The sequence below is a fragment of the Bombina bombina genome, chromosome 8 (genome assembly GCF_027579735.1).
Source record: "Bombina bombina isolate aBomBom1 chromosome 8, aBomBom1.pri, whole genome shotgun sequence".
In the NCBI taxonomy this organism is placed as follows: Eukaryota; Metazoa; Chordata; class Amphibia; order Anura; family Bombinatoridae; genus Bombina; species Bombina bombina.
The window spans coordinates 29,468,293-29,492,398 of record NC_069506.1 but is presented as its reverse complement, the minus strand read 5'-3'; the positions used below and the strand labels follow the sequence as shown (position 1 = coordinate 29,492,398).

Here is a 24,106-nt window from a genome sequence, read left to right as displayed (position 1 = left end):
AACAGAAATCTATCTGTACCCTATGGTATTTTATTCATTATAGTGTAAATGCATTCTACAAACAGTAGTAAATATGTTAGCAGCATGTGGTTTGGGGGGGGCCTACTTCTCGACCCTGCATGTAGTTACCTGTCTGGTTAATAGAGGGATAAAGTCGGGCCTGTGCATTTATTTCTCCATCACTGAAATTGCAGTTTCGCTCACATTAGTTATCTTCCCATTTACAGGGTGGTAAAATCCCAATCCGTTGGACAGCTCCTGAAGCCATCTCATACAGAAAGTTCACTTCTGCCAGCGATGTGTGGAGCTACGGCATCGTTATGTGGGAAGTGATGTCATATGGCGAGAGACCCTATTGGGAAATGTCCAATCATGAGGTAAACATTTTTTCACAATTCTCATTAAAGGGACAGGAAGCCGCCTTCCATAATTTGGATAGAACATACAATTGTAAACAACTTTCCAATTTACTTCTAGTATTGAATTTGCTTCATTCTCTTGTTATCCTTTGAAGAAACAGCATTGCACTGCTGGCATCTAGATGAACACACCTAGTTAGCCAATCACAAGAAACAAATGTGTGCAGGCACCAATCACCAGCTAGCTCCCACTAGTGTAGGATATGTGCGTATTCATTTTCAACAAGGGATACCAAGAGAACGAGGCATATTTTAAAATAGACGTGAAGTTAATAGTGTCTTGAAATGATATACTTTATCTGAATCATGCAAGTTTAATTTTAACTTTGCATATAGCAATTACTTTAAGGAACCACTAAATACAGTAAAACTGAATAACTGGCAAATAGACAATAAAAAGACAATGCAATATCCCTTACTTTGAGTTTGAAATGAGCAGTATAATATTTTCCGAAAATTTTCATTTAATCCATTTTGAGACTCCGCCCCATCATGTGACAGCCATCAGCCTATCACAAAATGCATATAGGTATATACTGTGCACTTTTGCACATGCTTAGTAATGCACCTGGAATATACACGGTTATTCTACAAATTAATAAAGCCTGCACTTCTCATAGTAATACAGGCAGACTCAATGACCTTTGTGGTTCTTCTCTGCTGATAAAATCTTTTTGGTTTATTCTAGTCATTTAGAAAAACTTATCAAATGGTTTATTTGCACACATTTCCAGAAATTTCAGTTGCTTTTTATATATATATAAAAAAAAAAAATATTAGAAAATAATTTCTAAATGATGAAATCATACGCTTATGGGCAAGATTGAGTGCAAGGCGAATGCCCAGATCGGTTGCAGGCTCGTTCATTTGAGCCTGCAACTGATATTTATGAAGCAGCTATTTTAACTGCTGCTTCATAAACTCTCCTCCAAACTGAAGTTTGCGGATGAAAATCACCCTAGATTAATTTGATCAGGGTGATTGACAAGCCCTGAGTGTAGGAGGGGGCGGCATTGTTCCCTCATGCAATGATAAATACGGGGGAACATATCTACCCCACCATTTGCGATCAAGTGCAGACAGGTTCACAACTTGTGAATCCTGTCCGCTCGTAAATTGATAAAACTTGCCCTATGTGTTTTTATGTTTCTGATACGCAGCTATGTAATTACCTTTTGGATATTAATTATGTTGTTCTGTTTGTACATGGCAGGTGATGAGGGTGATCAATGAAGGCTTCCGTCTCCCGGCACCCATGGACTGTCCGTCAGCCATATTCCAGCTTATGATGCAATGTTGGCAACAGGAACGTAACCGCAGGCCCAAGTTTACAGACATCGTCAGTATCCTGGACAAACTGATCCGAGCTCCTGACTCTCTGAAGACTCTGGCTGATTTTGACCCAAGGTGAGTAAACTGCTGGTTGTGGTTAAGGGCATTCTCTGATGCCAAGGAATAAACCAGGTCGCTGCATAACATCTTGTATGAGAGAATTAGGAATACTGATTTAGAAATGGTCTATTATACTGTTTTATTTTCAAACCTATTTTAGTGACAGCTGATGAACAACTTTATTTGTCAGTAACAGACAGAGCAGGGAGGAACAAGAAGAGAGTATAAAGGGGCATTCTGTTAAAACAAAAAAATGCTGTATAATTCCTTAGAGTATTTTAATATCAGATGCTTATTTTTTAATGTGTTTGAGCACTATTAAGGGATTAAACACATAGTTGAAGTCACACAGATGAGCTTCTATGTTGATTCTTGACATGGCCAGTAATTGGTGGCTGTGTGTGTGTGCTGTTTTTGATTGGCTTACCGGCCTGCATTTAATATAATTATTGCATTTGATTATTACAATACAATGCCCTTTTTTAATAGCAGTTGAGGAATTTTATACCATGTGATTCTTACCTACCCACTCACATTTTTAAGAATTGAAATTTAAGCCCACAGGCTTTTGCTATCACTAAACAGTTAAATGAAGAACATAAATCTCCCAAACATTCCAGTAAAGTCTTCTGTTTATCTGTCCCATAAACTGGCCCCAAGAGAGCTTTTTGTGTCAGTTATAAATAACGGTCAAAGGTCATCTGTTTATGTCTATTTGACCCCAGCTTTTCCTTGCTGTCTCCTAGAATCTCCATCCGTCTACCCAGCACTAGCGGCTCAGAAGGGATGCCGTTCAGATCCATTCCCGAATGGCTGGAGTCCATCAAAATGCAGCAGTACACAGAATGCTTCCTGTCATCTCCATTCAACTCCATGGACAAGGTCATCCTTATGAACCAAGAGTAAGTGTCCTAACGTATTTAGTATTGATGTTTGTTTACGCCAAATTCTGCTTCATGGGAGAAATTCCGGAGCAGAATTAAAGGGACACTAAACCCAATTTTTTTTTTCTTTAATGATTCAGACAGAGCATGCAGTTTTAAGCAACTTTCTAATTTACTCCTATAATCAATTTTTCTTCATTCTCTTGCTATCTTTATTTAAAAAGCAGGAATTTAAAGCTTAGGAGCCGGCCCATTTATTGTTCAGAACCTGGGTTATTCTTGCTTATTGGTTTACTAAATGCAGCCACAAATAAGCAAGCACTATCCAGGGTGCTGAACCTAAAATGGACCGACTCCTAAGCTTTAAATTGCTGCTTTTTAAATAAAGATAGCAAGAGAACGAAGAAAAAATGATAATAGGAGTAAATTAGAAAGTTTCTTAAAATTGCTGCTCTATCTGAATCATTAAAAAAAATATTGGGTTTAGTGTCCCTTTAAAAAAAATATTAATAATAATAAAAAAAAATATATATATATATATATATATTTATTAGAACATGCAATACCAGCATCTAATCAGTTTGCTTTTGCCTTTTAGGGACATTAAGCAGCTGGGCATTCGCCCACCAGGACATCAGAAACGAGTAGCATTTAGCATTCTAGGACTCAAGGAACAAGCTAGTACTATGGGAATCCCAATCTGATGACCAATGTGGGGCTCGTAATAGTGATCATGGTGACTGCATCCATGTAAGGACCAATAAGGTGCAACCTTTCCATCCTCTTGGAAATCTCAGATTGTGCAGCCCTTACCACCTGTGGCCATAAGGAGAAACTCTTCTGGGCATTTTCCAAAAACTAAAACCGGACATACTTGAAGATTCAAATAGTTAGTGTTTTCAGAACCAGCAAGCGTCAAGTTGAAACAAAGTCGTTGCCATGTCTTACCTTATTGTGCACATGGACTATATTGTCTGCAGACACAAGATTCTATTTTTTTCAAGTTGCTGTGTTTATTTTGTGTGCAGTGCACATCTGAGAGTCCCTGCGGCGTCAGACGCTGCACACACAGCTGCTTATAACAACAAACACCTTACTGCTCCTCTGCCCTTTATTAGACTTTTCTGTGGGCCTTTGTAGGAGCAGAAACAGTTGGATTCGATTGGTGCACAAGTTTTGGATTTGGGAACTGCAAGGTAACCCAGTTCATGTAGTGGGGTTTGTGTGAACCTAAACCTTTTGAGACCAGTTCCTGTTACTGCAACGTTTGCTGGACTTTGGAGAGCACTTTGAATTTCACTCAATATACTGAGTTTTGTGAAGACTGGTACTCAGGGTGAAGATGGAATCGGCACAGTCCGTAGACCGTAAATTCCAGGCCTGTTACTGCGGACTGCTGGGCATTCTAGGAAAATTACAAGCTTGCCAAGAACTGCTGCCAAATTAGTTTATTCTTCTTTATTTTATTTTATTTTGTTACACGATGGGAAAACATTACATCATTTCAAAAATATTATTTTTATCATAACTGTTGGATAATAATATGCTTTAGGTTAAAAGCTATCCGTTCAATTTATTTTAATCTTTTAACATTCAAAAACAGTCTGTATATATGAAAAGTGCCTGAAATGCAAGATTGTTCAGTTTTTATTTTCTAATTTATTCCTTTGTGCCTATTGTATTTAGATGTGTGCTCTGCACTCAGTGTTAATACTGTACATTTACTAATTATTTATTTTTTTATATTTATTGATAGGCTTTTCTCAGAAATAAACCTGCAGATTAGTTTTTCAAAAGAATAAAGTGTTGTGTTTTCTTTTGTGACCACACACACACATTCTCCCCAGGACCTTTTTAATGGATGCACAACCTGGCTGAATTAACTGACCACCTGGCTAAAATTTTAGCTAAAAATAAGCAAAAATTAGCTAATAGCAATTTTCAAAGTTTATTGCTCAAAAAAAAACCCAAATACGTTGTTAAATTATGCAATTATTTTGTGCTTTGGATAGCATAAAATATTATACTATTAGAAAGTATTACACTGCCCCCACCCGGCTACTTTGTAATGCCATCCGGCTCGCTAAATTTTCTGTAGAGAACACTGTATGTATGAATATTTGTGTGTGTGTGTATATATATGTATATGTATGTATGTATGTATATATAATATGCAATATATATACAATATATATATATACATACATACATACATACATACATACATACATACATACATACATACATACATACATACGATATAAAAAGTCTACACACCCCTGTTAAAATGTCAGGTTTCTGTGATGTAAAAACATGAGACAAAGATAAATCATTCCAGAACTTTTTCCACCTTTTAATGTGACCTATAAACTGTACAACTTGATTGAAAAACAAACTGAAACTTCTAGGTGGAGGGAAGTAAAAATAAAAAGAAAAGAATATGGTTGTATTAACTGGGGATGTAGCTGTGTTTAGAATTGAGCAATCACATTCAAAATCATGTTAAATAGGAGTCGGTACACACCTGCCATCATTTAAAGTGCCGCTGATTAACCCTAAATAAAGTTCAGCTGTTCTAGTTGGTCTTTCCTGACTTTTTCTTAGTCGCAACCTACAAAAGCCATGGTTCGGAGAGAGCTTCCAAAGCATCAGAGGGATCTCATTGTTAAAAGGGTATCAGTCAGGAGAACGGTACAAAAGAATTTCCAAGGCATTAGCTATACCATGGAACACAGTGAAGACAGTCATCATCAAGTGGAGAAAATATGGCGCAACAGTGACATTACCAAGAACTGCATGTCCCTCCAAAATGGATGAAAAGACGAGAAGAAAACTGGTCTGGGAGGCTACCAAGAGACCTACAGCACCATTAAAGGAGCTGCAGGAATATCTGGCAAGTACTGGCTGTGTGGTGCATGTGACAACAATCGCCCGTATTCTTCATATGTCTGGGCTATGGGGTAGAGTAGCAAGACGGAAGCCTTTTCTTACAAAAAAAAACATCCAAGCCCAGCTAAATTTTGCAAAAACACATCTGAAGTCTCCCAAAAGCATGTTGCAAAAGGTGTTCTGGTTTGATGAAACCAAGCTTAAACTTTTTGGCCATAATTCCAAAAGATATGTTCTGCGCAGAAACACTGCATGTAACCAAAAGAACACCATACCCACAGTGAAGCATGGTGGTGTCAGCATCATGCTTTGGGGCTGTTTTTCTTCAGCTGGAACTGGGGCCTTAGTCAAGGTAGAGGGAATTATGAACAGTTCCAAATACCAGACAATATTGGCACAAAACCTTCAGGCTTCTGCTAGAAAGCTGAACATGAAGAGGAACTTCATCTTTCAGCATGACAACGACCCAAAGCATACATCCAAATCAACAAAGGAATGGCTTCACCAGAAGAAGATTTAAGTTTTGGAATGGCCCAGTCAGAGCCCAGACCTGAATCCAATCAAAAATCTGTGAGGTGACCTGAAGAGGGCTGTGCACAGTAGATGCCCTCGCAATCTGACAGATTTGGAGTGTTTTTGCAAAGAAGAGTGGGCAAATCTTGCCAAGTCAAAATGTGCCATGCTGAAAAACTCATACCCCAAAAGACTGAGTGCTGTAATAAAATCAAAGGGTGCTTCAACAAAGTATTAGTTTAAGGGTGTGCACACTTATGCAACCATATTTTAGTTTTTTATTTCTACTTCCCCTCACCTAAAAGATTTCAGTTTGTTTTGCAATTGAGTTGTACAGTTTATAGGTCACATTAAAGGTGGAAAAAGTTCTGGAATGATTTATCTTTGTCTCATTTTTTTACATCGCAGAAACCTGACATTTTAACAGGTGTGTAGACTTTTCATATCCACTATGTGTATATATATATATAATAGAGTAAGGAAAGCGCACTCTCACTTAAAAAGCATCTACCAGGGTGCAGGCACGAATTAATACAGTACAGATGAAGCTTGCACTCTCTGGATTTTCAAAAAGGTGCTTTATTTAGCCAAAAATGTGACGTTTCCGGGATCAATCAATCCTTCATCAGACCGGTCTGATGGAGGAGTGATTGATCCCTAAAACGTCACATTTTTTGCTAAAAAATAAAAATGTATTTAGTGGGGGGTTTTTCCCAATTGTTGCCATTGCATTAGAAAATTCTGCTGCTCCCTGTAACCCTAACCATTAACAACTCTGTCCATTGGGGTTTGTGGTTTACACATGAGCAGCAGGAACGGAGATACGTTTCTGCACTGCAAAGCTTCTGTGATTGCATTGGTAAGAAATTGTAAGAGTCTAGTACGAAATTATCCTTTCTCCTATGTTTAAGTGAACAAGTAACTTTTTCTCCTCCTTATTGTTAACTTTAGTGATACTTTCCAAAGCGTGTGTATATATTTTGTGTGTATGTATATATGTGCATGTGTATATATTTTGTGTATGTATGTGTGCGTTTATATATTTTGTGTGTATGTGTATATATTTTGTGTGTGTGTATATATATATATATATGTGTATATCTATATGTACATACACAAAATTCAGTTCTCACAGGAAATAGTCACTGAGATCAGTCCCCAAGGACCAGTTTAACCATGAGATTATAAATAAAAACATGTCAAGACATTAGCAGTATGTTGACAAAGAGCAGCTGGACTCTGAGATACTTTTAACAACTTTCTAAACAAACTTAGTCTTACAATCCTACATGGCAAGCAGCTGTAATCTTTGATATTCTAAATCCTGCACCTTGCTCAGAGCAGCTATGCAATGTGTTTCAGGTGTCTTTGACAGCTAAGGGGTTAAACGATCCTTTCTTGGCTCTGTTTTTCAGAAAACTTAAAATTGTTGCTGTCTATTCAAAATGATATTAAATACATATATGAGTGAACATTGCTGAGAAGTTTTCAAATGATCTCAGAATGTTTCTTTACAGCACTTACTGATATGCACAGATTTCCTACATTTAATCCTTCCCTTATCCTCTGGGAAATTGCTGTGCGGGTTCATTCAAATTTGCAGCACACACAACTCTGATTACTGCAAAATACAGAGCAGCTACTTAAAGGAACAATAAACACATTTACAATTTTACTGCATATTTTTTTTATTTACTGAACTGTCTGACCATCTATTGAGAGCACACATTGCTTACTTCAGGCGTATACTGGCATATTCCCCTTAGGGCTGGCAACATGCTCTGACAACTACAATTGCACATTCTTGCATTGCTCGACGCCACCTTGTTAATGTATATTGTTTGCTTAAAAAGTTCACTTCCTGAATGTTACACCTTGAACTTAAGAACACACAAATATTTTTTTTCCTTGTCACATTTTATAATGCATTATTTTTTTTATTTTGCAAAAGGAATGTCATTGTACTGAGAAGGAATATGTATATTTTCACGCTTGTGAGACCTGCCACAAAATTAACAGCTAGGGACAATAAAGTCAAAATTAAATGTTAATGAATGCAGATAGAGCATGAAGTTTTAAGAAACTTTAAAATGTCCTTCCATTATCAAATTGAAAACAGTATTTCCTTCTTAATACAGGGAAAGTCCACAGCTGCATTCATTACTTGTGGGAATACTGAACCTGGCCACCAGGAGGAGGCAAAGACACCCCAGCCAAAGGCTTAAATACCTCCCCCACTTCCCTCATCCCCAGTCATTCTTTGCCTTTCGTCACAGGAGGTTGGAAGTGTCAGAAGATTTTGGAGTAGTTCCTTATGGAGGGTACTACCCGTCGAGATGGGACTGGAGTTTTAAGTAGTCTTGTTAGCCTCTCAGTGAGAGCATTGATGAAAGTTAGAGTCTGGAGATGCAGGGAGAGTCTTTCTGCGAAACCATCCAGACTCATATTAACAGCTCCTAAGCAATCAATGTTGACGAGATTCGCTGCCTGGTTTTCTAAACTCAAGTCCATGTCAGAAGCGCGGCTACAATCTGTCAAACTTGAAGGACCGTGTTTCTGTTCCACGGCATAGATTCCGGTAAGATCATTTCATTTTTTATACATATGTTAACGATAGAAGACAGGGTCACAGTGGGACTCCTTGTATCTGTATGGAATCATTTCCTATTCCTGACCGTGTGTCTGCAGCAAGGATTGATTTTCTCTATCTGTCTGAGTCATAGGAGGTGGTGAGTGGCCCAGCCATTGGGGGTATAAGGTGCCAGTTGTTGTTTTTTTTTCTATAATTAGCGAATTATGGAGGATTCTAGTAATTTAGAGGGGGATCCCTCTAATACTGAATTTGATACCTGTGTATATTGTGAAGAGGCTCGAGTAGTCCAGTTCTCTCAATTATGTTCCGTATGCCGCAACAGGGTGTTCTCATCAACCAATGTTGAGATGTTAGAGATCATTGAGCCGTCCACCTCTGAGGATTCCTTGTCCCGTAAGGTGTGTTCCCTAGAATATTCTGTTCCTACACATGCAGTTTCCCCAGGTACCACTGCGCAGTTCCGCGTGGCCATCTCTACGGCCTTAGCGTTTTGCCTCTTCCTGCTACGTTCAAGCGAAGGGTTAATCCATGCACTCCTGCCCAGGGTCCGTCATATATATTGACGATTGTATTCAATCAGTCATCTGGGGATACGGTTCCCTCTGAGGCCTCAGAGGTAGGACCTCCAGGGACGGAGTCTGTTGATTTGATTCTTCCGACTGAAGAGGATTTAGCATTTAGATTTAGAATGGTACGCCTGCACTTGCTTTTGAGAGAAGTTTTGGCAATGTTAGAGACTCCTAGTACTGATCAGTCAGTCGAATCTTTGTCCTCTAAATCAGATGGCAATCTTGATTAGACGAGTGGAGAAAGATGGGGTTCCTATTCTTTTCTCGTCTACACATTTTTTTAAAATTTTATTTTTAGAATCCCAGTCCAGAGCTCTACAGAGGAGTTTGTGTTGTAGGACAGGCAGAACATGTTTTTTTGCACATTCCTTCTTGGCTATCACTTCTTGTGTGCTTGCCTATTTTCTTTTATATCCGGTTAGGATAGTTTTTTTGTTTAAAAGCTCTTGGTTGTTGTAGAAACTCTTTTTCGGAATACGTTTTGTCATATGGGATGTTAGAGGGTGACGACTTCGGTTGTCAATATTTCTGGCGGCTTCCTATGGAAGCATCTCGATTCAGTTCAAGGTGATGGTTCCCTCTGCATTTTCGAGTCAGATTTACCGTCGTCATAGCTTGTTCGCAATCTTCTAGCAGGAGCTGGAATTTAAGAATTTTCGGTACGTTTCACTCCTTTTCTTCTTTTCGAGAAAAGGAGTGAAACGTACCGAAAATTCTTAAATTCCAGCTCCTGCTAGAAGATTGCGAACAAGCTATGACAACGGTAAATCTGACTCGAAAATGCAGAGGGAACCATCACCTTGAACTGAATCGAGATGCTTCCTCCATAGGAAGCATCTCGATTCAGTTCAAGGTGATGGTTCCCTCTGCATTTTCGAGTCAGATTTACCGTCGTCATAGCTTGTTCGCAATCTTCTAGCAGGAGCTGGAATTTAAGAATTTTCGGTACGTTTCACTCCTTTTCTTCTTTTCGAGAAAAGGAGTTGGTTTTAGCTATTCCGGCCAAGGCTGAGCAGGTCCATCTAACCTTGATAAAGAAGGGACCTGTTTTAGGTTCTATCTTATATGGGTGTTTAATTCTGGATCATATCAGTTCCAGGGGTCCTAGAGACCGGAGCAAGGCTACATGTCCTGTATTTCTGGACAGTTTTTCTTCTTTTGCCATGTCTTTCAGCAGAGAGAGACATTTTTTTCAAGTATCTTTTGGAGAACCTTTGCAATGTGAGACTAATTTCATTACACTGTTTGTTTTCGGGTCCAGTATAGGGAGGGGTCTCCCGTCCTATTTGGATTCCAGGGTACTCAAGCAGAACTTGATTTGTTCTCCTTCTTTTTGGGGTAAATATAAGTTCTCTCTTCCGGGTTGGGTTCGGAAGCACTGCAGGTTCACTGTCGAGAAGGATATCTTTCCTTTTTTTTTCTTCCTCTGGGAGTATTATCCGGTTTCTTTAGACCTTCTCTCCCAGTAATCTTGTCTTCTGATCTTAAGTTTTCTGTTTGGGATCTGGGATTTATTGGACAGTGACCTGATTACAGTAACATACAGGGAGTGCAAAATTATTAGGCAAATGAGTATTTTGACCACATCATCCTCTCTATGCATGTTGTCTTACTCCAAGCTGTATAGGCTCGAAAGCCTACTACCAATTAAGCATATTAGGTGATGCGCATCTCTGTAATGAGAAGGGGTGTGGTCTAATGACATCAACACCCTATATCAGGTGTGCATAATTATTAGGCAACTTCCTTTCCTTTGGCAAAATGGGTCAACAGAAGGACTTGACAGGCTCAGAAAAGTTAAAAATAGTGAGATATCTTGCAGAGGGATGCAGCACTCTTAAAATTGCAAAGCTTCTGAAGCGTGATCCTCGAACAATCAAGCGTTTCATTCAAAATAGTCAACAGGGTCGCAAGAAGCGTGTGGAAAAACCAAGGCGCAAAATAACTGCCCATGAACTGAGAAAAGTCAAGCGTGCAGCTGCCAAGATGCCACTTGCCACCAGTTTGGCCATATTTCAGAGCTGCAACATCACTGGAGTGCCCAAAAGCACAAGGTGTGCAATACTCAGAGACATGGCCAAGGTAAGAAAGGCTGAAAGACGACCACCACTGAACAAGACACACAAGCTGAAACGTCAAGACTGGGCCAAGAAATATCTCAAGACTGATTTTTCTAAGGTTTGATGGACTGATAAAATGAGAGTGAGTCTTGATGGGCCAGATGGATGGGCCCGTGGCTGCATTGGTAAAGGGCAGAGAGCTCCAGTCCGACTCAGACGCCAGCGAGGTGGAGTACTGGTTTGGGCTGGTATCATCAAAGATGAGCTTGTGGGGCCTTTTTGGGTTGAGGATGGAGTCAAGCTCAACTCCCAGTCCTACTGCCAGTTTCTGGAAGACACCTTCTTCAAGCAGTGGTACAGGAAGAAGTCTGCATCCTTCAAGAAAAACATGATTTTCATGCAGGACAATGCTCCATCACACGCGTCCAAGTACTCCACAGCGTGGCTGGCAAGAAAGGGTATAAAAGAAGAAAATATAATGACATGGCCTCCTTGTTCACCTGATCTGAACCCCATTGAGAACCTGTGGTCCATCATCAAATGTGAGATTTACAAGGAGGGAAAACAGTACACCTCTCTGAACAGTGTCTGGGAGGCTGTGGTTGCTTCTGCACGCAATGTTGATGGTGAACAGATCAAAACACTGACAGAATCCATGGATGGCAGGCTTTTGAGTGTCCTTGCAAAGAAAGGTGGCTATATTGGTCACTGATTTGTTTTTGTTTTGTTTTTGAATGTCAGAAATGTATATTTGTGAATGTTGAGATGTTATATTGGTTTCACTGGTAAAAATAAATAATTGAAATGGGTATATATTTGTTTTTTGTTAAGTTGCCTAATAATTATGCACAGTAATAGTCACCTGCACACACAGATATCCCCCTAAAATAGCTAAAACTAAAAACAAACGAAAAACTACTTCCAAAAATATTCAGCTTTGATATTAATGAGTTTTTTGGGTTCATTGAGAACATGTTTGTTGTTCAATAATAAAATTAATCCTCAAACATACAACTTGCCTAATAATTCTGCACTCCCTGTATAGTTCCCGTGGCATAATTATGCTGGTTGATTTACGGTAGTATCGTCTGATAGAAGACTTTTAGGGACTTTTTCTGTCTTCTTCAATCCTCTGAGATGGATCTAGACCAAAGTTTATCTGGTGAAGGTGCCAGATGGATCCCTGGTTATTAATTTAGCCTTCCTAGCCAGGTAGACTTTACCTTAAGGTTAGCCCCTTCAGGTTGTGCCTTTTAGACCTGCTTCAGTCCATTGCTAGCTCGGTGTCGGGAGGGTGAGGACTTGTCTTGGGGTCCTTTTTGGACTTCATCCCTTTTGCCAGGCCTCATCCCATCCGAGGTTCGGTGTAGGTTGAAGCAGTGCAATGGAGATGTTTCAAATCTGTCTTTGCAGATTTTCCTGGACTACTGCTTGATAGAATAGTTCTCTCATGTCTTTGTCAAGACCTCCCTATCCTGTGGGACATTTCTCTGATCTCCAGGGGCAGTTTGGATTTCGGTCGCAGCCCATCAGGAGGATCTCCGGAGGTTTTTCTCCCATTGATATGTTGGATCTTCAGGCAAATCCTTTCTGCTCTAAGGGTTTAGTCTACTGGGTTCGTCCCAGTGTAGGGATCTAGTCAGTCTTACTTTTGCTGGCTTGGATCTCCTTTGGAGATCAAGAGTCTCCCTAGAGTTGGGGGTAGCATTTCGAGTTTGGTGGTGCGCAGAGGCCCACTGCGGCTCGCCGTCAGCGACACTCTTTGGGATGGATTTTATCTAGAGATATACTTTTGTTATCTAAATTGCAACTGGAAGGGGACGCCGAAGGAGAATCTTTGGACGTCTTTATTCCAGTCTACCCATTATGGGTTGTGATTCAGGTTCTTCAGGAAGAGCTAATGCATACATAAGCAGTGCCTTGGAGGTTCATTACCTTTTTCCCTTTTTCTGCCATATCATTCTTGCCTTGAGTGGTGGCTCGAATCTAGCAGGGGTAGGCGTCGGTGATTATGACTGCTCCATGGAGGCCACATAAATCGCGGTTCCCATTTTCGTGGTTTGGTCTCCATAAAGTTTGCCCTGGTTGCAGGGATCTGCTGGAACAGGGTCTCCTTTTACTACTGAGAGATGTCTCTTAGTTTTAGCTGATGAAACAGTTTTTCTGAGAGGTTATGGTCCTCTCCTTGAAGTGCGTAGCTGGTCCCTTGTCATCTATCTCAGGTGTGGAGGACCCCTTCAGCCGGAAAGTATGTGGTTTTGTCCTGGCATTCTATGGGCCTGCCAGGACTCTTTCTTTCCTCCAGGATGATCTGGAGGAGGGCCTCTTAGCTAAGTTCCTTGTTAGGACAGTGTTGGCCCTGTCTGATTTTCTGTCTGGCTCCAGAGGCTTGTTGAGTTTCTGGACGTTCAGTTTTTTACTAGATCTTTTACTGTGGTCAGGCAGGTGTGTAGTTCAGATGCTCCTTCTTGGGGTTTGGACTTTACTCTTATAGTCTTGCATCGGGCTACCTTTGTACCTATGCGTGATGTTGTCTCTAGATCATTATCTTAGAGTCCTTCTACGTCTTTTCTTTCTTCTGCGAGCAGAAGTCCCTGAGTTACGGCCTTGCGTTGCGTCCCTCCTTTTTGGGTGTTCCACGATTGTAGGCTGTTTTCTGCGGTCTTAATTAGGATTTCTCCTAAGTTTGTGTCTTATCGCATTTTTAGCTGAAGTTTTGGGTACGTTTTTATCTCCTATTCCTTCTTCGCAAAGGAAATTTTTCTACTTTTTTTTTTCTACTTATCTTTAGGCTATATAATAATAGACCGTTTTCTCTGTTTATTTTCTATATGAGAAGCGTAAGGGTCGGAGGGCTCTTAGTCTTCTTTATTTTTTTAGTTGAGGAGTATCTTCCGCTTGGGTCATGACTCAGCGGGACGCTAGCATCCTCAGAGGTTTACGACTCAGTCTTTTCAAGCAGTGGCGTCCTCTTGGGTCTCTAAGATGAGGTCTCTAGGGTTCTTTTTGGTGGACGGACTATTTCCTTACTTTCCTTTTAAAATTCTATTGAGGTTTTTGCTTCGGTAAAGCAGCCTTCGGGAGAAAGGGTTTGCAGGCTGTGGTGCCCTCAGATGGGGGCCGCCTATCTTTTTGCCCTCCCGTTAGCATTCAGTGTCCGTGTTCTCTGTAGCTTGGGTATAATTTTCCCACACGTAATGAATGCAGCTGTGGACTCTCCCTGTATTAAGAAGGAAAACATAAATCATGCTTACCAGATAATTTCCTTTCCTTCTGTACAGGGAGAGTCCACAGTTCCCGCCCGTATTCTCTGCAGAATGACTGGGATATGAGGGAAGTGGGGGAGGTATTTAAGCCTTTGGCTGGGGTGTCTTTGCCTCCTCCTGGTGGTCAGGTTCATTATTCCCACAAGTAATGAATGCAGCTGTGGACTCTCCCTATACAGAAGGAAAGGAAATTATCTGGTAAGCATAATTTATGTTTTTATATACACGTTATGAGGCACCAGCTTGTACTATACTGACTATACTGTTACCACAGTGATCACCTGACTATACTGTTACCACGGTGATCACCTGACTATACTGTTACCACTGTAATCACCTGACTATACTGTTATCACGGTGATCACCTGACTATACTGTTACCACGGTGATCACCTCAATATACAAAATTATTTGAGGGACTTGTGGACTAGAAAATTAACTTTATTAGGGGTCTCTACGCATACCAGACTTTTTTTATTGCACATATAATGTCCCATTCCCAAGCAAATCCAAATGCATTTTGTTTTATTTGGAAGACATTGTCTGTGTACTACCACCACATTTGAAAGAGCAGGTGATTCTCTTTCAAATAGAGGTTTGTAACTGCTAAGGGAGCTGAGATTGAGGGGTTTGAAAAACAACCCCCTATCTAGCTCTCTTACAGCTACCTAAACTTCCTTGTTCCTCCCCCTTTGTGACAGGCAACTCTTTTTCAAGTGTGGCCGCTAGGCCATCAACGATCCCCACCCTATAGTGCGCGGGGGATCACCAAAAACGGCATCATAACGTGCCCACAGGTCGCGATGCACATGACGAACATAGCTTGTCATGCACATCGATTTGGTTAACTTAAAAGGAAATAAACTACTTTACTGATTCAGATAGAGCATGCTATTTAAAATCTTTTTAATTTACTTTTGTTAGCAAATTTAATTTGATCTATGGGTATATTTTGTGGTCAAACATACCTAGGTAGGCTCAGTAGCAGCAATGCATCACTGGAAGTTTGCTGGCGATTGGTAGCTACATACATAGCCTCTTGCCATTGGCTCAACAGCTGTGTTTTGCTTTGTCTCAGTAGTGCATAGCTGCTCTGGAATTGACTTTAACTATGTGTTTAACCCATTTGCAAAGTTAAACACCTAATTATAAGTAAGTGATTGTTCAATAATAAACAAATTAGCGCATTTTCATTTTGCACTTTTAAGTCCATTTAGCCTTTTTCAGGCAAAAAAACTAAGTTAAACATGCTTTCTGTCTGGCAGCCAAAGGGTTAAATGGAGGTTGTGAAGTACAGCCTCTCCTGATCAAACTGTACAGGTAAGGCTGTGACTGAGATGTGGGGATAAAAGAGTTAACAAACACTTTCTAAACTATTCTAGTTCCAGAAAGTACAAAAATCCCTTTTATCACCACCCACTATCTGCATTTATGTTGGCGATTTATCAAGCTGAGGTGGAAAGGGGCGCACATACGCTCACCTGTCCGCCACAGCTTGCCTCTGGCAGGCTGAATTCCACTGGCGGAATTCAGCAATGTACATGAGCGCTATTTTGCGCTTGCATGCAATCCCGTCCCCTGCCTGGGCACAGCCTATCACGCACGGGCAGGAGCTGTCAATCTTCCCGGTCGGACTAGACTGCGGAGATTGTTTTTTGTCACTTTAGAAGTGGCGAAAGGTTAGGAAAGCAGCAGTCTGATGACTGCTGCTTGTTAAATACGGCGTGCAGATTCTTTTGGGAGAACCAGCAGCCATAGGGACTTAAAGGCTGGCGAAAGCCTTTGATACATCGACCCCTATAACTCCAAATGCTGCCACCACAAAGGATAGTTAAAATTAGGGGTCATTTGTCCCCTACTACACAGATTAAAATCCAAACCCAATTGGCAAAAATCTATCTAAAAGACACTGTATTAATATTACCAGTCTCTTTCAGTAACGTGGTTCAAATATAAGTCAAAAGCAAAATTTAAAGGGACAGTCTGATCCAAAATTTTTATTGTTTAAAAAGATAGACAATCCTTTTCTTACCCATTCCCCAGTTTTGCATAACCAACACTGCTATATCAATACACCTTTTACCTCTGTAATTACCTTGTATCTAAGCCTCTGCAGACAGCCCCCTTAAAGCATGCCTCTTTATTGCATTTTAGCCAATTAGTGCTGTGTTCTGCACAACTCCACGGGAGAGATCAATGTTATCTATATAGCTCACTTGAATTAGCTGTGTCTTTTTGTGAAAAGCTAATAAAAAAGTATATGATAAGAGGCTGTCTGTAGTGGCTTAGAAACAGGCAGAAATGTAGAGGTTTAAATGTTATAAAGTTTATTAATATAACAATGTTGGTTGTGCAAAGCTGGGGAATGGGTAGTAAAGACGTTATCTATCTTTTTAAACAATAAGAATTTTGGTGTAGACTGTCCCTTTAATAAAGGAACATTTATGATGAGCAAAAAAGTAACAGTGCATTTCTATAAGAAGAAAAAATGGTGTTTTAACAAATAAAATTACACAAGGCAAAACAGTTTTAAAAATAAATTGGAGAAACACTTATCATAACACTGTACTAGCTTAGGTACTTGCGCCAAGGGAGCTTGGCAAGAAAAGATGGTCACGTTGTTGTTACTTAGGCTCCCATGTAGAATGTTGGAATCAAAGTTATATACCCTTTTCTCTGTTAACAGATTTCTGGACTAACCCTCCTTCCAGAAAGTAGCCACCCCTCTCCCTTATGTGGCCTGTCATAAAACTCTGAATCCCTGGCTGAAATGATAGAACACCTTATGACTTCTGTTATGTATATTCAGTACATATACACAGAAAGGCAATCCCCCTGTGATGTTATGAGGATTATATTGATATCAAATATGACATGTATATCAAATTTGGTTACCCATAAAAATATGTCATAAAATATTCCAGGGTGTCACCTCTGATTGACCTCAACTGTCACTGGGTAGGGGCACTGGTTTAACAATGTAAATTAAAAAGTTGTTTAAAATGGCATGCTCTGTCTGAATTGTGATAGCTAAAGGGATAGGAAAGTCAAAATTAAACCTGCAGGATTCAGATAGAGCATGTCATTTTAAGACGCTTTTAAATTCACTTCTATTTTCAAATATGCTTCATTCTCTTGGTATCCCTTGTTGAAAAAGAATATGCACATATCCTACACTAATGGAAGCTAGCTGCTGATTGGTGCCTGCACACATTTGTCTCTTGTGATTGGCTAACTAGATGTGTTCAGATGCTAGTAGTGCAGTGCCGCTCATGCAGCAAAGAATAACAAGATAATGAAGCCAATTTGATAATAGAAGTAAATTGTATATTCTATCCAAATCACAAAAGAAAATTTTGGGATTTCTGGTCACTTTAATGTCCATTTAAACTCCAGTCATAACTGACAAAACAGAATCATAAAACTTAGAATATGATTGCGTGGTAGTTTCATAGGAATGTATGCTAGACCAGGCTTCTTCAAACCACGGGTCGGGACCCATTACTGGGTCTCAACACCATATTTATTGGGTCTAATACGTGATAAAATCACAGTTGAGGGGGCGCAGAATGGTATACAATTCAGATGGTAGTTATTGATAACCCTTAAAGACAATTTGAAACTTAAACAAACTAATGTTATCTTATGAGGTGAAAAATATATCAATATAAGGTTATATAAATCCCTTTTGGAGTAAACAGGAAAGAAAATGTCTCTTTTTACAAATAAGTTGATAGCTGAGCGGCGGCTGCCTCCTCTCAACCGGATGATCCAGGCAAGAACTAGGAGAAATAAAAAACAGAGGGGCGCCTCATGTGTGGTATAGTCTGATTGAAGACATAAGAAAAAGCAACAGAATAGCCAAATGAGTACTCACATACTCCACGAGCGATTTTTCTGTGTGCTTTAGCAGAAAATGGACTGCCATATTATTGATTGGTAACATAACTGGAATATATTTATTATTTCACTACTCATTTTTTCTTTCTTTCTTTTCTTCTATATGTAACACATGAATGCACAACTTGGTATACACAAAAGGGTGAATATTATAACATACTAAGAAGTTTATATTCAGTTTGTTATTGAAATAAAAATGCCAAAAAAACACACATAGACAGCAGCCTTTTATGCAGCTGCCCTTTGCAATTTTTCAGTGTGCATTAGCAGAAAAGGGATTGCCATATTATTGATTGGTAACATAACTGGAATATATTTATTATTTTACTACACATTGTTTCTTTCTTTCTTTTTTTCTACATGTAACACATTAATGCACAATTTGGTATACACAAAAGGGTGAACATTTCAATTTTTTATTTTGCAAAGTCAATTTTTTAGTTGCAAAGTATATTTTTTCTAGTGAACAACCAATTAGCCTCAGAGACACCTGATAGCTCACACAGGTGAGAATCAATTAGGAACACACCTCTTAGAATGGACACAATTGTTTGTCTGTAGGGTATAAAAGGCAGAGGTAGGAATGATTATGATATGCCTGATGAAACGGTTTGCCAACCGAGAAACGCGTTGCAATCATTGGGGCCAACTGGGTGACCCTGTAATCCACTTTGTATAACAACCCTGGTGTTGTTTTTAAATTTTTGTTTTTAATAAATATTTGCAAATTTTTACTTTTGGAGTGGATCTCATTTCCTACCATCTGCCTGCAATCACTATTAAGTGCACAGCTACTGAGAAGCATTAAACCTGCCTTTGTTTTCACTGCATCAATACCAAAAGATCGTTTGTTTGGGTGAGCTGCCACACCTGCCTGAATCTGCAGCCTGTATCTACCAGCACATTTGTGTGCTTTGGGAGTATGTGAGTACCCACTTTATACTATAAAGCACATTTCTATGTATCATCCTTAATGGTCTGCACATATAGTGCTCTCTATTTGTTTTACACCTGTTGCAGAACTACAGTATTGGAAGTATCCTTGAAAGGGTGAGCTGTCACACCCATCTAAATCTACAGCCTGCCCCTACCAGCACATGAGTGTGCTCGTGGAGTATGTGAGTACTCATTTGGCTATTCTGTTGCTTTTTCTTATGTCTTCAATCAGACTATACCACACATGAGGCGCCCCTCTGTTTTTTATTTCTCCTATATTTATTGGGTCGCAACTTGTGTGTGTGTGTTGTAGGAGTGTGTGTGTTATATAAGAGTGTGCGTGCGTGTGTTATATGAGAGTTCTTGTGGTGTGTGTTTCTGTTGTATGAGAGTGCATGTGGTGTTTGTGTTTGGTGTATGAGTGTGTGTGGGTGGGTTGTATGAGAGTGTGTATGTGGTATGTGTGTGCTGTAAGAGTTCTTGAGGTGTGTTTTTTTGTTGTATGTGACTGCATGTGGTGTTTATGTTTGGTGTGTTGTATGAGAGTGTGTGTGTGTTATAAAAGTTCTTGTGTGTGTTTCTGTTGTATGAGTGCATGTGGTGTTTGTGTTTGGTGTATGAGTGTGGGGGGGTTGTATGAGAGTGTGTGTGTGTTATAAGAGTTCTTGTGTGTGTTTCTATTGTATGAGAGTGCATGTAGTGTTTGTGTTTGGTGTATGAGTGTGTGTGGTGTGCGTGTGTGTGTTATAAGAGTTCTTGTGTGTGTTTCTGTTGTATGAGAGTGCATGTGGTGTTTGGTGTATGAGTGTGGGGGGGTTGTATGAGAGTGTGTGTGGGAGTTGTATGAGAGTGAGTGTGGTGTGTGTGTGTTATAAGAGTTCTTGTGTGTGTTTCTGTTGTATGAGAGTGCATGTAGTGTTTGTGTTTGGTGTATGTGTGTGGTGTGTGTGTGTTATAAGAGGTCTTGTGTGTGTTTCTGTTGTATGAGAGTGCATGTGGTGTTTGGTGTATGTGGGGGGTTGTATGAGAGTGTGTGTGTGTGGTGTGCGTGTGTTATAAGAGTTCTTGTGTGTGTTTCTATTGTATGAGAGTGCATGTAGTGTTTGTGTTTGGTGTATGAGTGTGTGTGGTGTGCGTGTGTGTGTTATAAGAGTTCTTGTGTGTGTTTCTGTTGTATGAGAGTGCATGTGGTGTGTGGGGGGGGTTGTATGAGAGTGTGTGTGTTATAAGAGTTCTTGTGTGTGTTTCTGTTGTATGAGAGTGCATGTGGTGTTTGGTGTATGAGTGTGGGGGGGTTGTATGAGAGTGTGTGTGTGGTGTGCGTGTGTGTGTTATAAGAGTTCTTGTGTGTGTTTCTGTTGTATGAGAGTGCGTTTGGTGTATGCGTGTGGGGGTGAGGGGGGTGTTGTATGAGAGTGTGTGTGTGTATTGTTGAGAAAGAGTGTGTGTGTTATTACCTTTTACAACACTTTCAAGTTTGACTACAATCAGGAATAAAATATGCACACATTTTAGTCACTTTGCCAAATATTGCAGCTATCTAGTTATATATTACTTCAGAAATGTTCAGACCAACCATAAAAATAGGGCCGCAAAGTTATGGGGTAACATGGCACTGGGTCTTGGGGGAAAAAGTTTGAAGAGTCCTGTGCTAGACAGACTCTGCTGCAAAATAAGGGGATTCAGATTATCTAAACAAATGTGTATGTTATTTAGCAATCACACTAAATCATAATGCCAACACCACATCATATCTTTTGTGTGGGTGGTTTAAAGGGACGAAGAATGCATTTAACTTTATTAAATACAAGCAAATAGTTAATCATTGCCAGTACTTTGGTAGTAATTCATTATTATCTATGTTTAGAACTCACTTCATGGTTTAGTTTCTTGTAAGATTTCATAGCACATTCTCACATCTTTAAGACAATTAACCCCTTAAAGGGACATTGTACGCTAGAATTTTCTTTGCATAAATGTTTTGTAGATGATTCATTTATTTAGCACACCTGGGAGTGTTTTTGTAACAATGTAGAGTTTTTGCTTATTTTTTAATAACATTCAGATGATTTTCAGACTCCTAAGCCCCACAGTGCCAGATGTATACGCGTGTTTACAGACTCTGTTTATGTTGTCTGTCTTTTTATATGAGGGGGGGGTTTCTGCCCTTTTTGTTTTTCCAGACCCTTTCACTGGGTGTCCCAACTTAACCTCATCAACAGTGCTAAACTGGGACCTTCTGAGTAAGCTTTTAAAACGTTTTATACTGGATTTTTTTATATCAGTATCTGTGCATATTCTTCTTTATAGTAGTGTCTATTACATGCAGTTATATGGAAATTTTAACTATCAGTTTCTAGTTTTGTGTAATCATCTGGGTCAGCATTTTTGGCAGTCATATACCAATAACCATGCCATTTCCAGTTTCATGGGACTAGTACATTATGTGTCCTGTTTCTTTAAAAATGATAGATATATATATATATATATATCTCTATATCTCACACTTTGATTATGAATAAGGGTAATATTAAAACCTGCGGTTTATTTCAGCTGCCTTATACTTTACCTGTACATTTTTTGTCAAACAGGGTGTAGTTTGGTATGAGTGAATCATTGTACAGGTTAATATTTCTCTAAAATAGAAAATCACAAAGCGATTTCGCAACAAAGCAGCAAACTGGAAGATAAAACAAAGCTAAACTCTGAATAAGCAAAACAGAAAGTAACCTCTTGGCTTCCAGAGAGATCTGTGATGCTTCACTATTAGGGATGGGCGAATGTGTAAATTTCCGAATTCGAATGTTAGAACAAATGTTATTACCGAAATTCGAATTATAAATCCGAATGTTGATAAGAACGAATATTCTTAAAAATTCTATAATCGAATGCTATTTACAGTTTTCGAATGTCACTTTCGAATTCGAATGTTTATAATTATATCGAATGTCCACATTCGAAATTTCGAATTTAACATTCTATTTAACAAATACTAGTCAGAAGTTAAATAGTTCATGTGGTAGGGAGGGAATCTAGTAAATTGATACATAATAGATACAAATATATCATTTTGAATGTTTCTATATAGAATATTGCATAATTCGAATATTACATTTAAAGAAAGCATTAGAAATACTATTACAAATATAAATTTGAATTTTTCGAAACTAATATTTTCAAATGTAATCTTAAAATTCGAAACGGAACATTCAAAAATCGAATGTTAGAATGTTATGTAAACATTCGAAATTCGATTCGAACAAATGTGTTAAAATTCGTTTCATTTTTCGAATGTTGCAAAACATTCACCCATCCCTATTCACTATGTTAAAAATGTAGACTCTTAACCCCCGATAGAATGGCAATACAAATATAAATTTAACCCCTTGACTATCCAGAGAGGTCTGTATCACATTGTTCGTCTTAAAGGGATATAAGGGTCAGCATTGAAATGTGCATAGGTGCATTTCAATTTTAAATAGAAGCAGTTTTGCTATATACTTCCATTTGCAAAAATGTTTCTAATAAAAGCTATCAGACATATGTACATATGCTGTGGGATCCTGGGAACCTCAAGTCAAAACAAACTTTTATGATTCAGAAAGAGCAGCAGTTTTAGGACACTTTCCAATTTACTTCCATTGTCAAATTTTGTTCAGTGTTTTTATATTTACATTTTCTAGACTAGATCCTACTGAGCATGTGCACAAGCTCACAGGGTATATTTATACTAGTCTGTGATTGGCTGATGTCTGTCACATGATACAGGGGGCCGGAAAAAAGGGGGAAAAATACATTTGACAGAAAAAAATCTGCTTTTGTGAAATTCAGAGTAAGTGCTATTGCCTTGTCTTTTAAATATGCAATTATACTGCATTGAGTGGTCCTTTAAAGGGACAGTCTACACCAGAATTTTTATTGTTTTAAAAGATAGATAATACCTTTAATACCCATTCCCCAATTTTGCATAACCAACACAGTTATATTAATATACTTTTAACCTCTGTGATTATCTTGTATCTAAGCCTCTGCAAACTGCCCCTTTATTTCAGTTCTTTTGACAGACTTGCAGTTTAGCCAATTAGTGCCTGCTCCCAGATTACGTCACGTGCACAAGCACAGTGTTATCTATATGAAATACGTGAACTAACACCCTCTAGTGGTGAAAAACTGTTAAAATGCATTCTGAAAAGAGGTGGCCTTCAAGGTCTAAGAAATTAGCATATGAACCTCCCAGGTTAAGCTTTCAACTAAGAATACCAAGAGAACAAAGCACAATTGGTGATAAAAGTAAATTGGGAAATTGTTTAAAAGTACATGCCCTATCTGAATCATAAAAGTTTATTTAGGCCTAGACTGTCCCTTTAAATCATGAACATTTTTTTTGGACTTGACTATCCCTTGAAGACCCAGCTGCACTTCCTGTTAGTGTCAAAATGAAAATAAACAGCTTAAAAGGGAAATTAAAACCAAACTTTTTCTACCATGATTCAGACAGAGCATGACATTTTTAAACAACTTTCCAATTTACTTCTGTTATCAAATTTGCTTCATTCTCTTAGAATTCTTTATTGAAGGAGCAGCCATGTACTACTGGGAGCTAGCTGAACATATCAGGTAAACCAATAACAGGAGACATATATGTACAGCTGCCAATCATTAGTAATCTCCCAGTAGTGCATGGC

At 39.0% G+C, this 24,106-nt stretch overlaps 1 protein-coding gene across 2 annotated transcripts in view; it reads left to right on the top strand.

The window, feature by feature from the left end:
- EPHA2 (EPH receptor A2) overlaps nt 1–4,498 on the top strand; it is a 41,422-nt gene extending 36,924 nt beyond the window's left edge. For both annotated transcript variants that reach the window (XM_053690254.1, XM_053690253.1), the window contains exons 14-17: nt 228–377; nt 1,633–1,826; nt 2,558–2,713; nt 3,294–4,498. In XM_053690254.1, coding sequence (XP_053546229.1) covers nt 228–377; nt 1,633–1,826; nt 2,558–2,713; nt 3,294–3,399 — 606 coding nt within the window. In that variant the 3' untranslated portion in view covers nt 3,400–4,498. The remainder of the gene's footprint in view (nt 1–227; nt 378–1,632; nt 1,827–2,557; nt 2,714–3,293) is intronic.
- Nucleotides 4,499–24,106: the final 19,608 nt, after the last annotated feature.